General features: G+C 40.5%; 1 protein-coding gene across 2 annotated transcripts in view; it reads left to right on the forward strand.

The window, feature by feature from the left end:
• Positions 1-22491, forward strand: part of slco3a1a (solute carrier organic anion transporter family member 3A1a) — a 40331-nt gene that overhangs the window by 3748 nt on the left and 14092 nt on the right. For both annotated transcript variants that reach the window (XM_061035229.1, XM_061035230.1), the window contains exon 2: positions 3524-3980. In XM_061035229.1, coding sequence (XP_060891212.1) covers positions 3524-3980 — 457 coding nt within the window. The remainder of the gene's footprint in view (positions 1-3523; positions 3981-22491) is intronic.

A 22491-nucleotide genomic window follows, 5' to 3' on the forward strand; every position in this document is an offset into this window, starting at 1 on the left:
TCTGTTAGCTGATTGGATGTCACACTGCATGACGAGGTTTGTTTTGTTGCCGTGCAACAGATTAAACATTTCCACAGTTTGAGAAAATGTGGCTGCGGCAAGCAACTCAATTTTTCCTATGTACTTTTTTTTTCTGGGTGTAATCCTCTTGGTGGACGGCCTGTTTGTGGAAGTGGGCAACACATTGATCATTGAGACAAGGGGTTTAACTCCTGCAGTGACTTTCTTTTCCCCACTGCTGAGTTTAGAGCAGGAGGCTGTCAGTCCTTCTGGAACACGACAGGATGTGGTCGAGTGTTGCTGTCTGTTAAGAACTGAAACTACAGCGTCGTGAGGTTGGCCGTTGTTTCTAATAACTGGATGAGACCACACTGCAAATCACATCCCAGCTGGGCGGAGCCAGCCAGCCGTCCAGTTTGTGAGAAGGAGCCGGCCAAAGGGCTGAGACGTCATGACTCATCCTGGAGTGCTCTATCCTCTCAACTTTTGCCTAGCTCTTCAGCACAAACTGCTCCCGACAATCATCCTCCCCACGCTTTGATGTGGAGTGAAGGAGTCACTGCAGATGTGTTCAGAGCATGCAGCATGAAAAACCTGCTGTCACATCTGCTCCCTAAAAGTCAACAGAGGGACAGACTCTGTCCAGCTGTAATGACAGAGAAAAGAGACTTGTTCAGTGTCTGTTCTGGTGGACAATGGCATCTTGCCTGATGTGCTCAAATTCTCCTCCTCATAAGGGGACAGAATATAAAAAGACTGTGAAGAAAAAACAAAAATAAAGAGGCTACATGGCCTCTCCCTTTCTCAGGTCAATCCTACAATTCTACAATTCACTTAGCAGACGCTTTTATCCAAAGCGACGTACATCAGAGAGTAAGAACAACACAAGCAAGGATCTAGAAAAAAAAGGGAACAATGTCAGTAAGAGCAAACGATCAGCTTTGAGTCTGATTGGACACACAGGTGCTGACAGGAAGTGACCAGAGGCAAAGCACAACATTGAGGGCAGTTCTTGAGAGCTCTAATCAGTATAGAAACCATCTTATAAGTCGTCGTTATCAAACAAAAACCATCATCATCATCATCAATAATATGGAGACCATCATCATTAAGTTAGTAGGTATTCATGAAAGAGCTGGGTCTTTAGCTTTTTCTTAAAGGTGCAGAGGGACTCTGCAGATCCAATGGTGTGATCAGATAGTATTACGGAATAATGTAAATAAACAAAAACTGAAATCTACAAAACCTCACTTCCCTTTCCCTTACAGTACTCATTAAAAGCAGTTATCACATTCAGATTGCACCGACAACAAAGTGGAGGGGGTTAAAGCACCCTTAAAGCAACAAAAAGTGAGGAGGAGGAAACTGCAAAGCATCCTTTTCAACACTACATTGAACTTGAGTTTTAAGCGCGAGTATCTCGACAAGATTCGATGTGCAGCGTGGCAAACCATACTTAATGTAAACCTCCTGTGCAGTTACTTAGAAACAAAGAATCATTGTGATCACGTCCACATTTGGCCCTAGAGCACTAAGCGTAACTGTTTCCCTGTTAAAACATACACCACTGCGTACATTAAATTGGAATGTTTAAACATTGGATGGGAGATTTTTTCCACAAGCTCATTCTTGTTGACGTGAAGTCTCTCTCTCTCTCTCTCTCTCTCTCTCTCTCTCTCTCTCTCTCTCGCTCTCTCTCTCTTCTTTAAAGGGATGTTTGTGTTGGCAGGATCTGTTTTATTTTTTTCAGAGCTCCATCAAAACTTTTAAACAGAGCTATAGCCGGGGAATGGAAAAATTGTGATGCCCTTTCAAGGACAGTTTTGGATACATCTGAAAATATCTTCTATTACAGTTTTAAATGTGACAAGTGTGGTTCTCATGGCGCACAGTTCCCGCAAAATTAAACACAGCCATGTTCTGCTTCACAACAGATTCAATTAAAAACCTTTTTCCTCAAAATGAACTTGTTGAACTTGTGCTCTACCATTGTTTAATCTCTGACCACTGACAGTTAAACAATAACCTTGACAACTATGTTGGCGTGTGTAGAATTTACTGGTGGCTTCACAGCTGGTGAGAGAGAGAGAGAGAGAGAGATGTGAGAGATGAACCATTTTTGTGATACACACCATGGAAGCAAATGTTGCTGGTGCCTGGCTAATCAGAAACAGAGGCCTGTTTCCAGGGCGGAGCCTCAGTGCGGGGGACTTCTGAAGAGCTTGTTATTCAGGATATTCCGATGAAAAGGCAAAGCATGAGTGACGCTGGAAACACGCAGAACTCGAAAAGAATGAAAGGGAATATAAAAGAAAAAAATGAAGGCCATGTTATACCTGTTTTTTTTGTTGTCTAGATGCATCGTCTGTAAAAAAAAAAATTTATCTGATCCAAGTGCTCTAAAATACACACCTAACATTACTAAGCGTTAGCACTGTGTTCTATTTTTTGTCAAATGTAAATATACAAATTAGTTATCTTGCACAGTCAAATCAAATAATATCATAAAGTTGGAGGTCCTTGCTAGCTGGGGTTGTTTTGAATCTCTGTTCACAGATTCTACATATATATATAGAGGTGTAACAGTATGGTAAATGCGTTTAATGAACTTGAGCTTGCATAGCTCAAAGCGCTTTTACAGCCGGAGCAATTATGGGTATCTCTTGCCTAGGGACATTTCAGACATGTGGCTGCAGGAGCTGGGGGAATTTGCCTTCACGCTCAAAACAGCAGGATAAGTTGTTGGACACCTGTTTTTCTTTCGCCTAGCTCTGGTGGTCTACAACTTCTTGGTGATGTCGCCGTCCTAATATTCTATGAGTGTTTCTAATGAAGTATCGCTCTGAGAACCTGAAGTTTCTCCACAACACATGGATTCAAAGAAGTGAGGAGGGTTTTCTAGTTCCGCTTTGTCATGTCACCACTGGATATTACTTTTTCTTCTTCTGTTTTGTTTTGTTGCGGCTGCTTCTTCTTCTTCTTCTTCGTCTGTTGATTAATAGCAGACTACTGTGAGCATTAACACAACCTGTACTGGGGGTGTGGCCGCTGCCATGTGTGACTGCTTAGTTTTTTCATCACTCAGAGGTATTTGTTATATGTGAATATACATATATGTATATATAATTTTTTTAATTTAAATAATCAATCTACGCACACTTATTTATGTAAATGCTGTAATTGACATCTTAATTGACCCATCTGTCACATAACTGCATTTTACTTATTATCATGTTACTTCAGCATCTTTTGCACTATTCACCACTGCACTGTTTCATGTTTAGTCATGTAAATATTAGTCTTTTCTTATTATGTTTATTGTTATTTAATGTTGTACCTGTACATAAGAGAGCACAGTTCACCAAAGTTAAATTCCTTGTGTGTGTAAGAATACCTGGTCAATAAATCTGATTCTGATATGACTGCATGAACCATACTGTGACGATACTAGCCCCTCTGTTCAACTTCCACCTTCCAACACGCTTGTTTTGTGTTTGTTCTTGACTTTTACTTCTTGTTCCAGGTGAGCGTGCTGACCACCCTGGAGCGGCGGTTCAACCTGCAGAGCGCCGACGTGGGAGTGATAGCCAGCAGCTTCGAGATCGGCAATCTGGCCCTCATCCTGTTCGTCAGCTACTTCGGGGCCAAAGCACACCGGCCGCGTCTGATCGGCTGCGGTGGGATCGTCATGGCGCTCGGGGCTCTTCTCTCGGCGCTGCCCGAGTTTCTCACCAAGCAGTACGAGATCGGGGAGACGTGGAGGACTGACGTGGGTCGGGATATTTGCTCGAACACCAGCAGCAAGGACGCTCAGTCGGGCGAGGATGCTGTGTGCGCCAAAAAGGCCAACACTAACATGATGTACCTGTTGCTCATCGGGGCGCAGGTCCTGCTGGGGATCGGAGCCACGCCGGTGCAGCCCTTGGGTGTTTCCTACATCGATGATCATGTGAAGAAGAAAGACTCTTCTCTTTACATAGGTGAGTCACATCAAACTATATGAAAAAAAAGCCAGTTTCTGTTTTAAAGGGCATCCACTTTGGAACAATTTAAGGATCTTTAGATAAATTAAAAAAGACTTAAATATAAACCGTGTTCACAAAGAAACCTGATTATCAGCCTGGAAAATTAAAAATGTCTTTCCTGCTGCACACTAATTTCCTAAGGCAGCTGAAGCTGGTACAGCAGAAAGTCAACCAATGTTTGTGCACCAGCATCAGGTATGATGTTTAGATAGGTTGAGTCAACACATGATGTGTGTGTGTGTGTGCTCGTCTGCTGCACACATGTCCGTCTTTGTTCCAAGCACAGGCCCGTTCACAAGAGTGCCAGGTGAGCAGATCTTCAGCTTTTTAATCTCCATTACCACGCTCTCAGGCCAGCTAAGGGTTAAACGTCTCTGCTTTGCTCAATCCCCCTCTCAAAGGCGAGATGCTGCTGATGCGGCTCTTTGAGGTTTAAAGGTACATTCAAAGTGCTTTCTGTGCAAATATCTGAATGCACAATGGCTGTTTAGGGATATGTTTTTGCTGCGATACGTATATTTAGCTGTTTTGGTATACAAAAGGTAGTTCAATAATAGGCTCATTATGATGTGCTGGATTTTCATTTAGGTGGAGCTTTTCCTGTGAACCGACCAGTGATGTTAAAGGCTTTATATGTGATTTTTCACACTTAAATATAATATAAATCAAGTATATCCTCTGAAAATAACTCTGTGAGTCATGACTGTCTACAATGGGTGTAACACCCGAGTCCCACTGTCTGTGATGTTTTCAGAGTTTTCAGAGTCCTATCTTCAGTTTGTTTACATCGCCCGGACGGCCGGCTGACTCCTCCCCTCGCGAATAAAAGTTGTTTAATTGAGGGACTAGAGAAAAGAAGAATAAAATACTGTACTCACTGCTTAACTGTGTTTCTAGATCACGCTCATTTCAGGTAAATTTACATGCAGTGTGAAGATACGAGCATAATAAAGATCGCTAGCATTAGCATGCTAACACAACAATGCAGCGCGAGTTGTTTTGGTTTCATGCTGGTGCTCAAGGGCGACATCTGCTGGATCAAAAAATCACAAATAAAGCCTTTAATGTTCTAATACACATAAATAAATAAAAAATACGATATTTCATAAATAGTAGAACATGTATTCTTTTACTTGCCGATATTGAGATGAATGATGAATATGGTTCTCATGTCAGTGTGGTATGAAGTAGCAGTAGCTATGGGTAGGTTGGGTTAGCTTAGCATGAAGGGCACCTCTAAGCTAACTGATAAACACTTTTTGATCTTGTGTGCTAAATCTGTGCAAAACGGAAAACGACTGCTTCAGAATAGTACTTATCGGGTGGGAGCAGGGCTTTTTAAAAAGCTAGACTAACAGGCTACATATTCTGAAATATAAAAGGGAAGCAGTCTTGATTTGGCGATTGGGGTAAACGTTAATCTTTTCCTGTGAAGCTAAATATGGTGTTTTCTGTGTACAGCAAAACGTTATGGATTAGTTGTTATAGCAGCAGAGATGTTATGTGCTTATCACTACAAATCAATGTTTTGGTGCGTTTCCGCGTTTTTATGTCGACCTGGCTGTTTGCTCAGCAGGCCGCAACATCAGCGTTTGATGGAGTGGATGAGATGTGTCTGCTTGTTGCGTGCTGTTTGTTATCAGCGTGGAGCAGAGACAATGAGGGTGTGAATAGAGGATGGGTTCAGGCTGACACACACCCCCCTCTCTCTCTCTCTTTCGCTTTCTCTTTCTCTCTCTCTCTCTCTCTCTCTCTCTCTCTCTCTCTCTGCAGCATGCTGTGTGGCTGTCTTTTGTCACTCAAATACAGATGTGACCTGTCAACAAAGGCAGCAGTGTGCTCTGTAATCTCAGACCCAAAGCTGATTTCCTTAATGGTCGTTTGTTTGTGTTTCTTTTTCCTGAACATGAGTGTTTTTTTTTGTTTTGTTTTTTTTAAAAACAGCCACAGTATTGTTTGAAACAATGAAGGGCCACAAAAGACTTGGCACTGACATAGTGGTTTGTTAGCAGTTTGAGGGGCGGTAAGTGGACTGTAAAAAAATGTTGGCAGGTGTAGGTAGGGAGATTTGGTTCTGTCCTCCTCTGATAAGCTGTAAGGAGAGTTGGAGGAAAAACAAGCGGTGAGCAGCGAGGAACAATGTGGTATTGAGTCGCACTCAGCTGATCGTTCTAATCCGTCTGCTGCAGGCCTGTCATGCGCCCCCAGCTGCATGAATGGAGCAGATTGTGTGAAACTCTGTGAGATTTCCTTTCACATACTGATAATGTATTTTGATTATTCACCAGTCTATGTCAACAAGTTAACATTGTTCCAGCTGGGACAGAAAGTTTTGCTTGTTGCCAAACAAGCGTGTATGCTAAATATGTCATGTTGTTTTCTATAGGGTATATCTTCAATGATGTAAATACATTTTATCTTAAGCAGGACATCAAATTACTTAGTGACTGTTGCACGTATGCTAAGTGCGCAAGTGTGGTAGCTTAGCTCCCGAATTCATGTTGGCTTATAATGGGTCTGTGTGTTATTCTCTGTGACTTACATAGTGGTATAACTCCTATGTAAGTCACAGAGAATAACACAGAGACCCATTATAAGCCAACAATTCTTCGGGAGCTAAGCTACCACACTTGCATACGTCCAACAGTCACTAAGTAGTTTGATTAGCATGAGCTAGCGAATGCTAACGTTAGCCAAACTTAACTCTTCCTGTAGCTCCACAGAAACAAGTGCTGTCGGGTTTTTTTCAGCTGGTCATTTCAACTGAATAAGAGATGTGATTTCATTATTTCTTGAAATGCTGATCCAGTGATCGCCTCATTAAAGTAAATGTAATAAAAAATGGCTGGTAATTAGCCATTGTGATGATTTTCACGACCCAGTCTGTCAGAATGACCGAAAGTGAGAAAGTGGTGTACAACCTCTGGAGTCACAACAACACAAGGTTATCTAATAATCATACAAATGTACTTGAGATACAAACCTACCATGCAAGATTTTCAAAAACACTTGAGATAGTCAATCCATTTCCTCACTCATGTTTGTGTGCGTCTGTGTGTGTGTTTGTGAGTGTGTGTGTGTGTTGGGTTTTGCCGAATGTTTCAGGCAGAATTTAGTAGCATTTTGAAGAAGAGAGAAACTAGAGAGGAAACTCAAACCTAACAGCCATCTTTCATAAAGCCTCTGCTATACACAGCTATGATCTAATACTGCCTGTGCTGATTCTGCGCGCTCATTTTCACACCAACAGATTACAAGTGTGTCAATGTGCTGTTTGGCATGTAGACTCTTTCACAGCTGTAACCACAGAAACTTTTTTTAAATACTTGTGAAACACGGTTTAAAACAAAGAAATTATTGACCCTGATTCGTTAAACATACAATATGTAGAATTTTATGACAATGTTAAATATCTAAATTGATGATGATACATCCTGCCTATACATGTTTTTGTTGAGTACTTACCTGAAATATTTCCAACAGGTAACGAAGCAAGAGAAAACTGTGATTTTATAGTTGTAACGGGACGTGCCCCCATGACAGACAGAATGTTTATCGTTGCCATGGAAACACCAGATGTTACGTCAAAGGCCGCTACATAAGGAAGGGGGAATTGCTACCTAAAGCTGCAGTACTGTTGCTGTAGGGGCTGCTATGTTAAAAACGTCATGTACATGATACTTGGATACATCGTCCGTAAACATATTGTCTTCCACTGGAAGAGAGTTAATTTCACCGGGTAGCAGAGAGAACTCCCATGATTCCCCGCTAGCCTGCAAGTCAACTTTTGTTATTGTAGTATTGATTGAGAGCCCCCTGGCGGCGAAATCTATGTATTGTATCTCAAAAAAATGACACCCAGTCTTAAGCTTTACACCCGTTGGTGTGTCATTGTCAAGATTAGAGCCCGAGCTAAATGGCCAGGTGAAAACTGTGCGCCTTTTGATGGAGGAAAGTCCCGCCCTGAAGAGAGCACTGCGGTGTAGGGAGAGCAGAGCCGAGAGGTCTGGAGACGAGCCATAATTACAGAGTGAGGCAGGAATGCCAACCAGCCAGCCATGAGGTGGGTCAGAGTGGGCCGGGCCGTACATGCATACCACACAGGCCTGTGAAAAACAACTCCTCCAGAGACTCTGACTGCCTGCTTTCACTGTGTGTACTGCAGCAGACACGGCTTACTGCTGTTTAAACAGCTGTAAAACACTCAGGTCGAAGTCTGCTGTGTAACGCTTTTTAAGTGCTCTTGGTCCGTTTCTAGAAAACATATGTTCACTGTCAATATCAAGATTGTTGGGGAGCTTGTACTTAATTCTCTTCTCAAAAAGAAAGAACTTGAAAGCCGCCACTACCGCTGACAAACTTTAACGCAGAGTTAAACACAAACACCTGCAACTTGTTAGTTATTTTGCTTTTTCAAGTCTAGACGTAGGCACTGGGCTCTGGCCAGCGGAAATAAATATGATTGGACAGATTGCGTCAACAGGATCTCTATTCCCACTGCTCTATGACCTTTCACTATCCACTGCTAATTCTGGCTCTTCCCATAGGACCCCCGCCTGCATAAATATACTGTACAAGACACACACAGAATGTTTTAGAGCTGCTGTCACTGCTGTACTCGGCAAACTCCACCCAGCTGCTTTGCTGGGTTTCAAAAAGCTCTTAAACAGCCGGGAATGTTTTTTCATTAAACTGTAATGTATGGGGGCAGCTGGAAAGATGGCATTTATTAATTCAGCAATTTCATGCCTCTTCATGTGTGGACATTTTCTAATGTATGCATCTATCTGATTCTAAGGCCCCGATCGAGAAGATGCTTAAAGTTCAATTTCCTCAATCCGAATCTAAAAGATCTGTTTACTGCTTAAGTAGTCAAACTGTATCTGTTATGTAAGCTACATGTTCTGTGCTCACTAACAGCCATATTAGCCCTTCTGTGACTAAACATAGGCACTGTGGTGCTTTAAGTTAAATGCCATCGTCAGCATGCTTACAGAGAGGGTAATGAAACAGATTCTAATTAGCACCAAACACAAATATAAAGGTGATAATAAAGGGGATGTCATCAGCTGTTCAGGCAATTTCGATTTTCTCCTACAAAGTTAAAGACAGTCTTTGCATAAACCTGATTAAATGTGCTTGTTTTAAACTGTATTTGCATTAAGCAGTCATGTCAGAGCTCTGTCTCTGACTGTCAGATAGCGGACATTTTCATAGTACAGAAGAGTTCACTTGTGTCATTTAGCTTTTAAGAAACAAAGGCATGTTGCTTTTTGTTATAATTCTGCTTCCTTTACAAACTACCAAAACAAATCATTCACTTTGAAAAAAGCACATAGTGTCCATGTGGCTACCTGCTAATGGTGGCTCTTTTAGAAAGGCTTGGGTGTATCGTGTATCTTTCTTGCAACATGCCCTAATGTTTACGATGGAAAGGCGGACTCGCTAGCTGTGGGAGTGTCCCCCACCTGGAAGGGAAGGTTGCTCTTTATGATGTCACAGAGGGGAGAATCTCCAACCGGCCTGTCTAAGCACACATTTTCTGAAAAGTGGAGCAGGTCGTTGACAAGCTATAGGGACACAAATGAGTGTTGGAAAAACACGGTAAAGTGTATTATGTATAATATGTGACCTTTAATGTGTCCTTACATTTCAGTATCATCTTTGACTTGTGAACTCCAGTTAGTTGACATTGTGTCTCAGTGCCCTGCTGACTTTGCTGTCATCAAAGTGTACATCCCACCACCCATCCACTATTACACTATCGGAGCATTCATGATATTCCAAAAGAGCCATTTTGTGTTTTACTACTAAATAATTATTACAAGTAACATTTAAAATGCTTTTTGGGTTCAGAAAGGGCTGCCTTGTGTTTTCGATTGGACTTTATGAGGGAATGAAACAAAAACAGACGTGCAATGATAGTATGCAGCAGTGCGAAGTATGTGAGTTTAATAGCAAACACAAGCCTGTGAGAGTATGTACCAGACACGCTCGCTCGCTCGCTCTCTCTCTCTCTCTCTCTTGCAGCCAAACTGCAAACTAGGAATGACAGACTAGCTGTGGGGAAAACACAAAGGCCTCTTTTCCCTGTTGAGACCTTAGACAATATAACTGCTTCTACCTGAGGAGCGAATACGTACAAGAAAAATGACTTTCATATCTCTGTGTGTTTCTGCTAACCACTGGTTTGTTTTTAGTAATTCAGTTTTTTAGTAAGCTGTGTCTTTCACTTAAGCAACCTATGTTTCTAAAAACGTACATATTCCAGCAAATTAAATTTTTCTTGTGTTCACTCCAGCCTCTGCAAGGAAGAATTAAGTTTCAGGTTTGTTCGGAAAAACTGATTGCAAAAGTCGCAGTGAAGATGTCTCTGAGGGATCCTCGAGAGGCTTGTCAACATTCCTGCTAAAATGCTCCGACTCCAAACACTTGCTGCAGTAGGGCGTTTATATAAGCTACTTAAACTCGGCGCATGTTAATGTCATCTTGAAGGATTAGATTCTAAATGGGTTTTTCTGTCCCCGCCTATAAGCTGCACGCCGGGTTTGCCTAGCAACACCAGTTTGTTTTACCTCAAGATGATGAAGGGGCCAGTGCAGTTAATGTTCACCAGCCAGCCACTGCTCTTCTGCATCACTGTAATGAGCTGTGTGACAGGAAGCTCAACAGTCTGCTGTGCTGCGAGCCCTCTGACCCACAGACGTTCACTGTACTTTAAGCTGCAGGGCTGGACTCCGCTCGATTACACTGGGGCCCGGTCCTGGAGGGGAGAGAAGGCAGCAAACATGAGATTATCTGGTGTCCAACTGGTCAACAGCATGCAGCTGCTGTCTCAAAGCTAATCACTAATTATCCCCAATACTCTGAGTTTCATGTAGAGGAGTCAGAAAAGGAACTGAGCTGGCATAATGCTGAGCAGAAGGAGGCTGCACACTTCAGCAAGGCCCTCGGGTTTGGAAGACGGAAAGTCACTGTGATTGATTAGCGACTGCACGAGTTCAAGTTTAAAAGAAAACTCCACCAGAAGAAGAAACATGACTCCAATGTGTTGTCTTCCTGCTTGATAATGGATCGAAACAAATGATGCCAATTAATACAAGTTAATAATTTCAAGTCTTATAGAAGCTGCCTCTTAGTTGTGATTTGAATCAGATGGGATTCAATCAAATGAACCTCAGATAGGTGGAGACTTGATGTATTTTACATTATCACATTTCTGTTGGAGTGTCAGATTGTGTAGTAGCTGCATCATCTGGCTGCTCGTCAGTAATGAATCCACCCCCCACCCCCCCCCCCACCCCCCGTCAATCTGCTGTTTTTGTGGAATAGTATAATGCATTCACACTCTTATTATGGCGCTGCATGTTTTTGCTAGATGTACAGTCCTGCGTGTTGGATGGTCTGGCAAGTGAAGAAGATCCTAAGGTCTCTCTAAATGCCCTCAATTTGTCCTGGTTTTAAAAGCTTTTACACGTAAAGAGGGGAGCAGCTAAACATTTATGATGCAAATCCATTTTTAATTGTACCAAAAAAGCAAAGAAACTAAATGACATGTACTACATTGTAGAACTAAGAAAAACTGACATTCTGAGTTTAGGGTTGCCCACAGAAGCTAAAATTCTGTCATTTTTAGATTTATTCTAACTCATGTTGATGGATGAGGCCAGGCTTTTCAAAACAACAACAACCACAATTGTGATCCATATTGTTTGATGACAGGCAGTCAATATCAGCCTGCAGTTAGGGAACAATTTGAGTGTCCATTTTCAATCTCTCAACTGATAGCGTATGTGCTATGCAACTCATAAAACACACACAGTATATAATGACTTTTAAGGGTTTAAGAGTTCTCATAAAACCTGGATATTATCACTCATCAGTAGGAATTCTAATGCTGTGTGTGTTGTTGTTGTAATTACTGTCCTCTGTGTTATTTGGAGGTGTGCCAGCTTGCTTTTCAGAACATTCAAAGAGAGAAATCAACCGGTTTAAAATGTTGTTGTTAAACTGGCCCCAGTTACTGCTGACATGGCGAATTTGAACCATTTTTCAGAGCTGGTTTAACAGGCCTCTGCTGCCTAAAGAATCTCCATCCTTTAGCTGGACTGTAAAGGATCTGATAAAGTGATACAATTTTGGATGCGAGGAAATGGGTCAGACCTCTGCAGGACATGGATAAGTGTTGGAAAACTGAACTGAGACCCCTCAGGCAATCTCACCAGAGCCTGAAGAGACGTATGTTGAAGCCTCTCCCTTTAGCCACAAGCACTTTTTCTGCCAGGTCACCATCTTGCACTAGCTTGAGAGGTGCTCCGTGTGGCTGCATTGTGTCTTTTCTTTCGGCCCCTAAACATGCCTGTTGCACCTTTTCTTTTCTTTTTTTTTCCTCCTCCATCATCATGACTCCCTGTGGCCTCAGTAAAACCTCCCAACGCCACCATGCAGCCTCCTTTCGGCAATCTGGGTCAGGCTCTGTCACTGCTGATTAAAAAGGGGATTTTTTGTGTCATCCACTGGGGGAGGAGCGAGGGGATAAGAGATGGGAGGAGACAGATCATAAACATGGCAACATCAGCAGGCCGTTGCCACAGAAACGGCTGGTTTGTTAGGCTATTTTTTTTTTTAACTATTGGATTGAGATGCTCAGTTTGTTCCATGCAGCTGCTTGCTCTTCTCCGCCTCACTTTCAAACTACAACACATTGCAGGGGCGGACATGCAGACTACTGGTCAGCTCCCGTACTGTGCTTATTTTGCACTTGCTCTTTTAAACAATATTATCTGTTAAGTGAACGGTGAGGCCTAACCTTGGGACAAGGTCTTGGCTCAGGAAATACAGATTCACGCTGTGCTTGTGGGCTTTACCACAAATCCACAAGCCTCATTGATTGAGTGGTGTGTAAGTGGTTGCTCTCTGTGCTCCTAGGATTACTCAGAAGCATGTTCAGCACTTAATCCTCATATCACTGATGGCAGAGAGGGAGGGATAAAAGAGCCTAATTAAATGGACTCTGATCAATAGGTGGGCAGTCATTATAATTAACTATTTCATTCAGTCAACCTTCATTTCCTCGATGTGCAAGCAGAAGTAGATGTTTTTTTTCTCTCTCTGGCTTCACTCCATTGCGAGACTTTTCTGCTTACTTTGGTACAATTTGAGGCCAAAGACTTTCTCTCTCACAAATGTCTTTATTTGCACTGAAATAGAAACAACTATTTGTCAAACCTCGCCACATTTTTTGACTTGTGAAAAAAAATACAAAGGCGCCATTTAGTGCGGCTTCACACAGCTTCTTGTCACAATGAAATTCAAACATAAGGTGTTCAATAAAAAAAAAACCTACAGTGTGTTTTCTCACTGTCTCTCGTTGTTTGTGTGCCATGCACGCTGTGTTTTTCAGGTGGTGTAATATGTAGTGTTTCTGACAAGATTATAATTGGCCTTGTTTTGTAGAGATGCATCGATACTTTTTTTTTTTTTTGTAGTTCTGATCCTATTCCGATACATATTATTTACTGATACCGATACTGAATCAAATATTTTGTCTTATCATAAATAATATTGTTGTCGTTGTTGGTATTATGTGAAAGGCTACACAAACCTCTACACAAAACATTTCTATTTCAAATTTGATCAGACAGAAGGAGCTGTTCCAACTCGTCTGAACGTCTTGATGGAGGCTATTTGTGGTTCACTGGCAGTTTAGTCTAATTGTCTTCAAAGTGAGACTGTGCAAACTGAGAATGTTTAGAATGCTTAAAGATCTTTTCTTGATTGATGATGACGTCGATCGACACCATCAGTCTGATATCCGATACATAAATTACGTCAATAGAGCTCAACAGTGACCGCCTATACCTTTTTGGAGGCTCTAGTTACTGAAGTAAATTCTCCCATTTAAATCCTCCATTGACATTTCACAAAATCCTTATATAAAGAGATTGGCGCTACCCCTACATTGTGTCTATAGTGCATTTGATTCAACGCCAAAGCGGCATTAAAAATATTCAGAAAAGGGCAAAGGTATAAGACTGCGTACATTACTTTCATCCTCAGTCAAGGAACTACCTTTCCCACAATCCATTGCGAATGATATCGCTTCTTCCTAAATGTAACTTTAATAGTTGTGATAGTGTTTATACTGTTAATACAAAAGTATTGTGTGTTATAGTTTGCGTTGTATAATATATAAATAACAATGTTAATTAGTACATTTCATGTTAGCTAGCTAACTAGGTGGCCTGCTAGCGAAACTATCCGTTCGCATTTTGCGTCCAAAGGGCGGGAAACATTGCCATGGTAACAGCGAGTTCCACCAATCAGACACTCTTTGGTTAAGGGTAGTTGTTTTTCTTAAAGCAACAATATGAAACTTTTGTTTGTGTGTAACCACCTTTTAAAATAGAAGTTTCCATGTCGGTCAAAAAGTGCAATCTTTTTCAACGCGGAGATCGGTATCTCTCCCAATGTCCGTTCGCCTGAAACCCACTCATGTAACTTCAGACCGCGGCTCGCAGTTTATCTTGCGAGAAGTACATAGCCCTTTACGGCACTTGTGCTATGAAGCGGCTAGTCAGTTAGCCTCTTAACCAGACGTTCATTACATGAATTTGACCTATAACATTAAAGTTAAGATGCCTTTTCGTCTCAGATTGTGGTACATATATAAACTGTATATATGTACCACATGTATGTTACTTGTGTAAATCAGTGAACTTCTTGTGATGAAAGATACAACAGAAAACTCAAAGTACTTCGATTCTCTGAGTTTTTGAAATGTTCAAAATCCAAAACAAAAAACGCCGACCAGAATTTACATTTTTTTGACACTTCAAATCCATTATTACCCCTTTACCTTTTCTGAAGATTATTTCCTTTTTAATATAGATGGAAATGGAAATAACAGGAGCAAAATGTACTGTTTCATACTGTGTCTTTTGACTCATTACTTCTCAGTCAACCATATCTCTCCTCCAAACTTCCCACATCTGGCCTTCCCCCCTTTTGATCCCCCCCCCTCTTCCTCAGGATGCGGCACACTTTGTGTATAATTGTTGGAAGACATGGTGCACAATTGTCAATATAATTGTCACAAACTCCCGTGTAAGAGGGGTTCAGGCAGACTTTTGGCATCTCCCATCCTGATAATTAGGGCCAAGCCACCTGCTGAAGAAGCTGGTAGCAGCTGCTGACTGAGAGTCCCGGACCTCTCTGGCGCTTCTAGTCTTCAATAGAGCAGCTGTGGCTCTCGAGCAAGAGACACACACATCGCTCGAGTCTCTTGCCCTTTCTCCTCCATGCCTTCATTATACCACCCAACTGGCCAACAATGGAGCGCGTGGGCAGCTCCGTCTCTTCTCCAAGAAAACATCTGAAGCAGGATTACAAACAGATCACTGTGGTAGAGCGGAAAGACAAGGCTTTGCTCTGTTAAAGTAACCCCCCCCCGGTCTATCTGTTGCTTCTTCTTTCCCCTCTCCCTCCTGTGTTGATCCTACACCGAGTCTTGCCTAGCCCTATGGATTTCCAGAAACACAACAATACCCTGTTTGACAGCTTCCCCATACTGTTAATGTAATCTTATGACTCGGAATGTGTATCGTTAGGATTTTATCGATTCCTGTACTCGATACTGATACTTATGGATATTCTTATCGAACACTACTCTTCATTATTTGGTGCAAAACTACACACATGACATGAAAGATGTCTAAATGTAAAATACTTCTCAACACAATAAGGGAATGTAATTGTATTTACTATTATAAGGCATTTACTATACAGAAATATAGTATAGCACATGCCATTGTCAATACACTCCCCAGACAGTTTAAGTAAACTAATAAACTCTGACTGTAGCCTATGAACTCTTATGGTTATACTTTCTTTTTTTTTACCATTCAATTAAGGTCATTAAAGGCTTTATATCCTCTGAAAATAACTCAGTTCAAGTTATCTTTATTAGTCAAATGCACAACATAACAGGCAAAGCGGTCATAGCTGGCAATTACATTTTTGTGTTCCAAGCTCTCCTTAACGATGCAAAAATAGAAAATAGTATAGAAGATAGAGTAAAAAGAGTAACAACGTACAGTGCAATTAAGAACCAAAAGTTTAAATGAAACTAGAATATATGTACAGAATATATATATATATAACAATAACTCTGTGAGTCATGACTGTCTACAATGGGTGTAACACCCGAGTCCCACTGTCTGTGATGTTTTCAGAGTTTTCAGAGTCCTATCTTCAATTTGTTTACATCGCCGGGACGGCCGGCTGACTCCTCCCCTCGCGTATAAAAGCTGTTTAATTGAGGGACTAGAGAAAAGAAGAATAACATACTGTACTCACTGCTTAACTGTGTTTCTAGATCACGCTCATTTCAGGTAAATTTACATGCAGTGTGAAGATACGAGCGTAATAAAGATCGCTGGCATTAGCATGCTAACACAACAATGCAGCGCGAGTTGTTTTGGTTTCATGCTGGTGCTCAAGGGCGACATCTGCTGGATCAAAAAATTGCATATAAAGCCTTTATTGTGTAATAGTCTGCAGTGTTTGGTGGATGCTTCCCCCGGTACGTCAGAGCTTTTTTTTCATCACAGTTAAACGTTGATATGTTAAAGTAAGATTATTTTTATACTGAGACCAAACAACCCTCAGATGATTCACTGAAGATGCAGCATCTCTGTTAACAGTGACAGAAGGGATTGACGCCTGTCACATATGAATGATTGTCCGCAGACTCAAGAGACCCGATATTATCAGGAGCGAGAATTGTCAGAATCATGCCCTGATCATTTTACCCAGACAAATGTGACGCTAAGAATCAGGATAATTCACAATTTGTTGATTCATCATCGGGCACATACATGCCCGTGTAGCGCATGAGAAAAAACTTTATAATGTTTACTGTGCATGTGTCACGTCGTAGCTAACGGTGTTTCTGGTGTTTTCTGAAGCGGACCACAGTCATGCTGAATATCTCTGTGCAGTAAGTTACTTTTCTTTTTCTTTCCATCAATGATTTTGCTCATATTTATCGCACACAGACACACAGAGGGGCGGGGTCGACACACTTTTCATGCTCGTTTATTGATATTGATTTGAAATGGAGTCTAAAAATGTGCAGTTAAAAGCGAGCTGCAACTTCCAGCACTTATGGAAAGCATTAAATAAGAGAGACTTAACATAAATACCAATAAGAGCACTGTTTGCCCATGAGCTTAATGCTACTCTCACTACTGGCCAATCACGTACCGGTACCAAAAAGTACAGTTTTTTTCTTGTTGTGAAAGCTTGCATTACTGTAATATATAAAATGCTAGCCTTGCACAGAAAAGACCTGACAGCGTGGATAAAAAAAAAGCTTTCTGCTGTCTGGTTACTAACAATAAAGATCAGTTCATTAATTAGGAGTATGGATTTGAATTTGTATGACATGACAGAAAAACAAATGGACCTTCGCTAGAGCTTCCTAATACTGATGCCATTTAGGTTAATGAGGGCTTTTACTACTTCCTGGAATGGTTGGAGTGTGATCACACGGGTTAATTGGACTCAAAGATTAAGTGACTGCGTGTCAGGTTAAAGTAGCCTAATGCCATTGACCTAGAAGGTTGGAGGAAGAGCCCGGTGCAGGAAGACAAGTAAAGGTTCAATACCACAGCATGCAGCCGCTTTTAATTTGACCAAAAGAAAAACGGGTAACACGACATTTTAAATCATTTATTTCTAAAACATTATGGTTTTACCACAACATTCTCAGTTATCATAGTATTTATTTGGTTCATTTGGTTTCCTACAGCCGAACACGATGGTAAACCTCTGTCCTTGATGCATACGTTGGACACATTTAGGCTGACATGTTTTTTCCTCCTGGTAGGTTACAGTTTCTATCTCTATAATTAACCTCTGACTTCATAGTTGGATAGTAAGTAACATTTATATTTATTATCCAGCAGACAAAAATATTAAATAGAATAGAATAGAATAGAATTACTTTATTGATCCCAAACTGGGAAATTGTGGTGTTACAGCAGCAGGTTATCAGAGCAAATAAAACAATATAAGAATAGATACATAGTAAATAAGCACTTCAAATATAAAAAAATAAGAATAAGAAGAGATTTATACATTAAGGATTCAACTTAACACACAAACTAAACAAACAAAATCAATTAATCCATCAATAGTCAAACAAAAACATGTGATTTGAATATTTTTTCTCTTTTGCAGATACTTTGATTTCTAAAACACTCAGGATTTCATGATAACATTCACCATCAGCTCTGTTCTGTTATATTTTTGCAGGCTGTGGCTGCAGCACATAGAAACCAGGAGCCTCTAACAGAAGCACTCATTTTATTTTTGCACATGTTATTATTCTACTGACACATTTAAAATGTCTCCTCTAATGCCTGACTGACAGCCCGATCGCTCTCCTGTTGCACCTTTTTCATCGAGACAAACGTCACACTTATCAGTGTTGGTCCTTGGAGACTTGGTCAATCTTATAACTCCATTAAAGCTGTGCCCTTCTTCCAACTAATATCAAATACACAACTGAATATATGACGATTGCCATGACTTTAACGTGATACAAACATGAACATAAGTACTTCTGGATTTTGAGATTCCTACCCATCTGTTACGCAACAATTTTGGCTGACCCAGGTAGATCTTTAAAGATGAATAGTTGTGTTCTATTCGAATGTCAAGACGTTTGAATTGAACTTTTAAATGCTGAAAAAAAGTAATGTGAATGAGTTTCCATCACCTTATTAAGACATTTTACTGGGCTCACTACTAAGCTTACTTTCAGGTAAGGGAAATTGTACATACGGTTGTAATTCTCACACTTGCCACGATGTATGCTGCCCAGAAACAAAGAATAATGATTCAAATAGTCTGATTCAAGCTTTAAAAGGCCAGCTGATAACTAATGTGAGTTCGATGTTTGTTACGTCAGAACTTATTCAGTTAAGTTTATACTCATCGCCTCTTCACTCTAAGACCCTTCATAAACAGGCGGCGAGGTACCAGCAGAAAGGACAAAGTTTGAGCTGCAAAAAATGTCAAGGGAAAAAAAAAAAGACGATCACCAAACACAGGTAGGATGATCGGCAAAGAAAGGAAACTGTGAGGCATGGAGTGAGACTTATGAAGGGGAGACATGTGAGCAGGTGGGCGGTCGAGGTCAGGCTAATGAGACACTGGCTCAGGTGTGGAGAGAGGCAAACAAGGGGAGTGTGGTGAAGAGGTGAAAGTGAAAAAATATCACAGAGAGGGTTAGTGACAGAGACGGTGGCAGGAAGACTTCCAAAAAATACTATTTTCATTAAACTCTTACAATATAAAACTCTTTAAAGATCTAATGGACTGTGGCAGAAGCTTGAGTTTTGTCAGATTTATATTATTGATATATTGTTTTGTAAAATCCATCTAAAATCGTATTTGTTTATTTAGATCTCATTCAAATTTCCCTCATGCCTGTTTGTTTGCTTGCTTCTATAATCTATTCATGTGTTACCTTCTGAAATGTATTCATACGGAGAAACCGGTTACAAACTCATACATAGAGACTTGACCCCAAATGTCATATAAAGGCCTCACTTCATCTTATTTTATATAAGAGGACTGACTGTCCATTTTTTTTAAGCGGATTAAAAAAGCATTTATTTCAATGACAGGACTTCCATGTATCTCCTTCCATCCCTCTGCAGTGTGTTTTACTTAAGTGATTTTTTTTTTTTTCCTTCTGTATTGTCGTCCAAAGAGTCATGGGATGTGGCAGCTCACTTCTCTCAGCTGCTGAATAATGAAATAGTTCAGGGATCTGTTGGGGACAAAAAGATCTTTATTCAGCATGAACTCTTTTTTTTCCCTCTGATATAACACTCTGTATGTATTCATATTATCAAATCAAAACTACAGTACAATCAGGATACTGGAGTTATGACTTCATAATTGCATTAGTGTCAAAAAGATATATATAATTATAGTATATTTTATTTGTAACGCACTTTACATTTTTGAAAAAAAAATCTCAAAGTGCTTCAGAGTAAAAATATATATATCAATAAAAGTATCGTGTTTTCCTGGATAAACGTCAAAACCAAAGAATATTCAAATAATGTTATTAAACTGAGAGAATCAGGGAATCATCACCCTTGACAAATGTTTTGCAATTTGTTAAAATAAATACAAGAAAATCTTAATAAACAAATCATTACATATTTATGTGACTAGTACTTATAGAACTGCTTATAAGTGGAATTTATGAAAATAAATAATTTACCAGTTTTCTTATATGTTTGTGTTAAACTGTTGATAGTAGTGTTGAAATTAAAATATTTGAGTGCATCGGATGTTACATTTCCTGATTTTATTGTCGTAGCAATCCTGTTGTATCTGACATAAGCAAACCAAAGAGTATAGAGAAAATCAATGTTGTTTTTGTTAGTTGCAGCTGATGATGTCATAAAACTCAAACTGTGCGTACAGTAGGTTCCCGCTCATCCAGCTTCATAACAATAATCTTATTATCAGCAGTGTAGACTCATACAGTAACAGGCCTGTGTTCAATCGGGCGTTTGGCATGAGGCAGTGGATGAGGCCCAGACTTACCGCACGTTTAGGCCTTGACCTCTCAGGGGCTTAGATGGAGCCCCGGCTGGGCTTGAAGTGACAGGTTGTAGAGGGGTAGAGGGCCCGCTGAGAGGCCAGCGTCTCTGCAGGGCCGCACCACCGGGCCCGTCGCCTGGCTGTAACCCCGCTGCTCATCCTCAGGGTCAGGATGCTAATAGTTTTAAACGAGCCCTTAAGCCGCACACTTTGTAAAGCAAACCATATGGCGTCAGTGAAACCGCTCTTAACACTCCTCTGCTGGAGTGTAAGTTTGAAGCTAATGAAGCGGCAAGACACTTTTTTTTTAAATATCAGATCAGAGTCGGACTTGTGCGGGAGGAGGGTTTGGTTTCAACTTTGAGATGTTTCGACGCAAGCGGAAGTCAAAGCAGGATGATCCTGATGTAATGGCATTTGAATCTGAGTCGAGAGCCGACTTTAAGCTTTGGCTTGTTATTTAGGTCAGGGCTGTTTAGACCCAACAGGGTTTACTACAGGGTATATGTGACCAAGCAGCCATCTCACTGCTCCCCCCCTCCGCTCATTAAATGAAAAGTGTGACAAAAAGTTGATCATCAGAAAAAGGAATTGTCTTCAACTGTGTTAGAATATTTGACGTTTTTCTTATTTAAAGATTTAAAGACAGCATGTTAAAGTGCATTTGATATTATGGGTTGATGACTGGATCAAATGGAATAAACACACTTGGCTTGTGAGAAATAAATCCAGGTAATTCACAAAAATGTTCTTTCACTTTAAAGGCTGAAGATTCAAGAGTCAGCAAGAATCTGTGTCCATGCATGTATCTTGAGTTTTACTTTATTTGTATTTTTTATGAAATGAAATGAAGAAAGCTGCATATAAACCGCTCTAAAAGCTTTTAGATAATGCAATAAAAGTTAATACTGCAGCGGAACACAGTGTGGTTTATAATTGAAAGCAGACGTTTTGGAAAGTCTCATGAGACACAAAAATAATTTATGTATCAAATTAAATGCAAAGTTTCAAACACATGGCTCCCCCAGGACTCTTTAAGTATTTTATAAAAAAAACCTAAGTAAGACTTCCTGCCGTCATAGTGAATGATGCGCTCCTTGACAGGTGATGTTGACGCTGATACTAAAAGCCACTCAGGGGGGGCCGAGGCTTCAAAGCTGCCCGTCTAATGCGGTTCGTTCTTACTTATGGATCACTGAAGATTTGGCAACTTCAAACTTGCTTTACCTTATAGGCCACTTTTGCATGCCTTTTACTTCTTCTTTTTTTTTTGTGTGCTAATCCTGTCTGCATGAGCACGGCTGAGTTTACACAACAACTACTACGTCCACGTCTGACTTCAGTCACTCTTAAGAGGATTCAATCCTTTAAATTGACTCATTTCCTGGCAGTGAGTTTGTATTTGTTGTTGTTCACAGGTTCACATTTCAGGTGTTAACCAAATGTCAGGCAGTCAGTTAGCGAGAGTCTTGAGAATTACTGCAAGCAGTCACGTCCGACAGTTAAGGGGAGGAAGTTGGAGTTTCTCGTTTTTGTGTGAGAAATGTTTGATAAGAATTTTGTCAGTTTCCCTCAGAGCGCTTGAAGACAAACGACTTTGCGATTGAGATCAGATGTGACAGCAACAACCACAAAAAAAAAACAAGCAATGAAATGAAACTTCAGAAATCCATGACCTGATTTGTCAATCTTCTTTCAGTTCTTCTTTCCTCTGACACATATTATACATATTTGATGAATGTTTACAGAAACTGATCTTTCCAGCCATGTCAGATTACATCATGCAGGTTCAGTAAGTATTCAGCAAAGTCTCACTGTGATATTAGCAAATGTT

Source organism: Labrus mixtus, chromosome 4 (assembly GCF_963584025.1).
Source record: "Labrus mixtus chromosome 4, fLabMix1.1, whole genome shotgun sequence".
Lineage (NCBI taxonomy): Eukaryota > Metazoa > Chordata > Actinopteri > Labriformes > Labridae > Labrus > Labrus mixtus.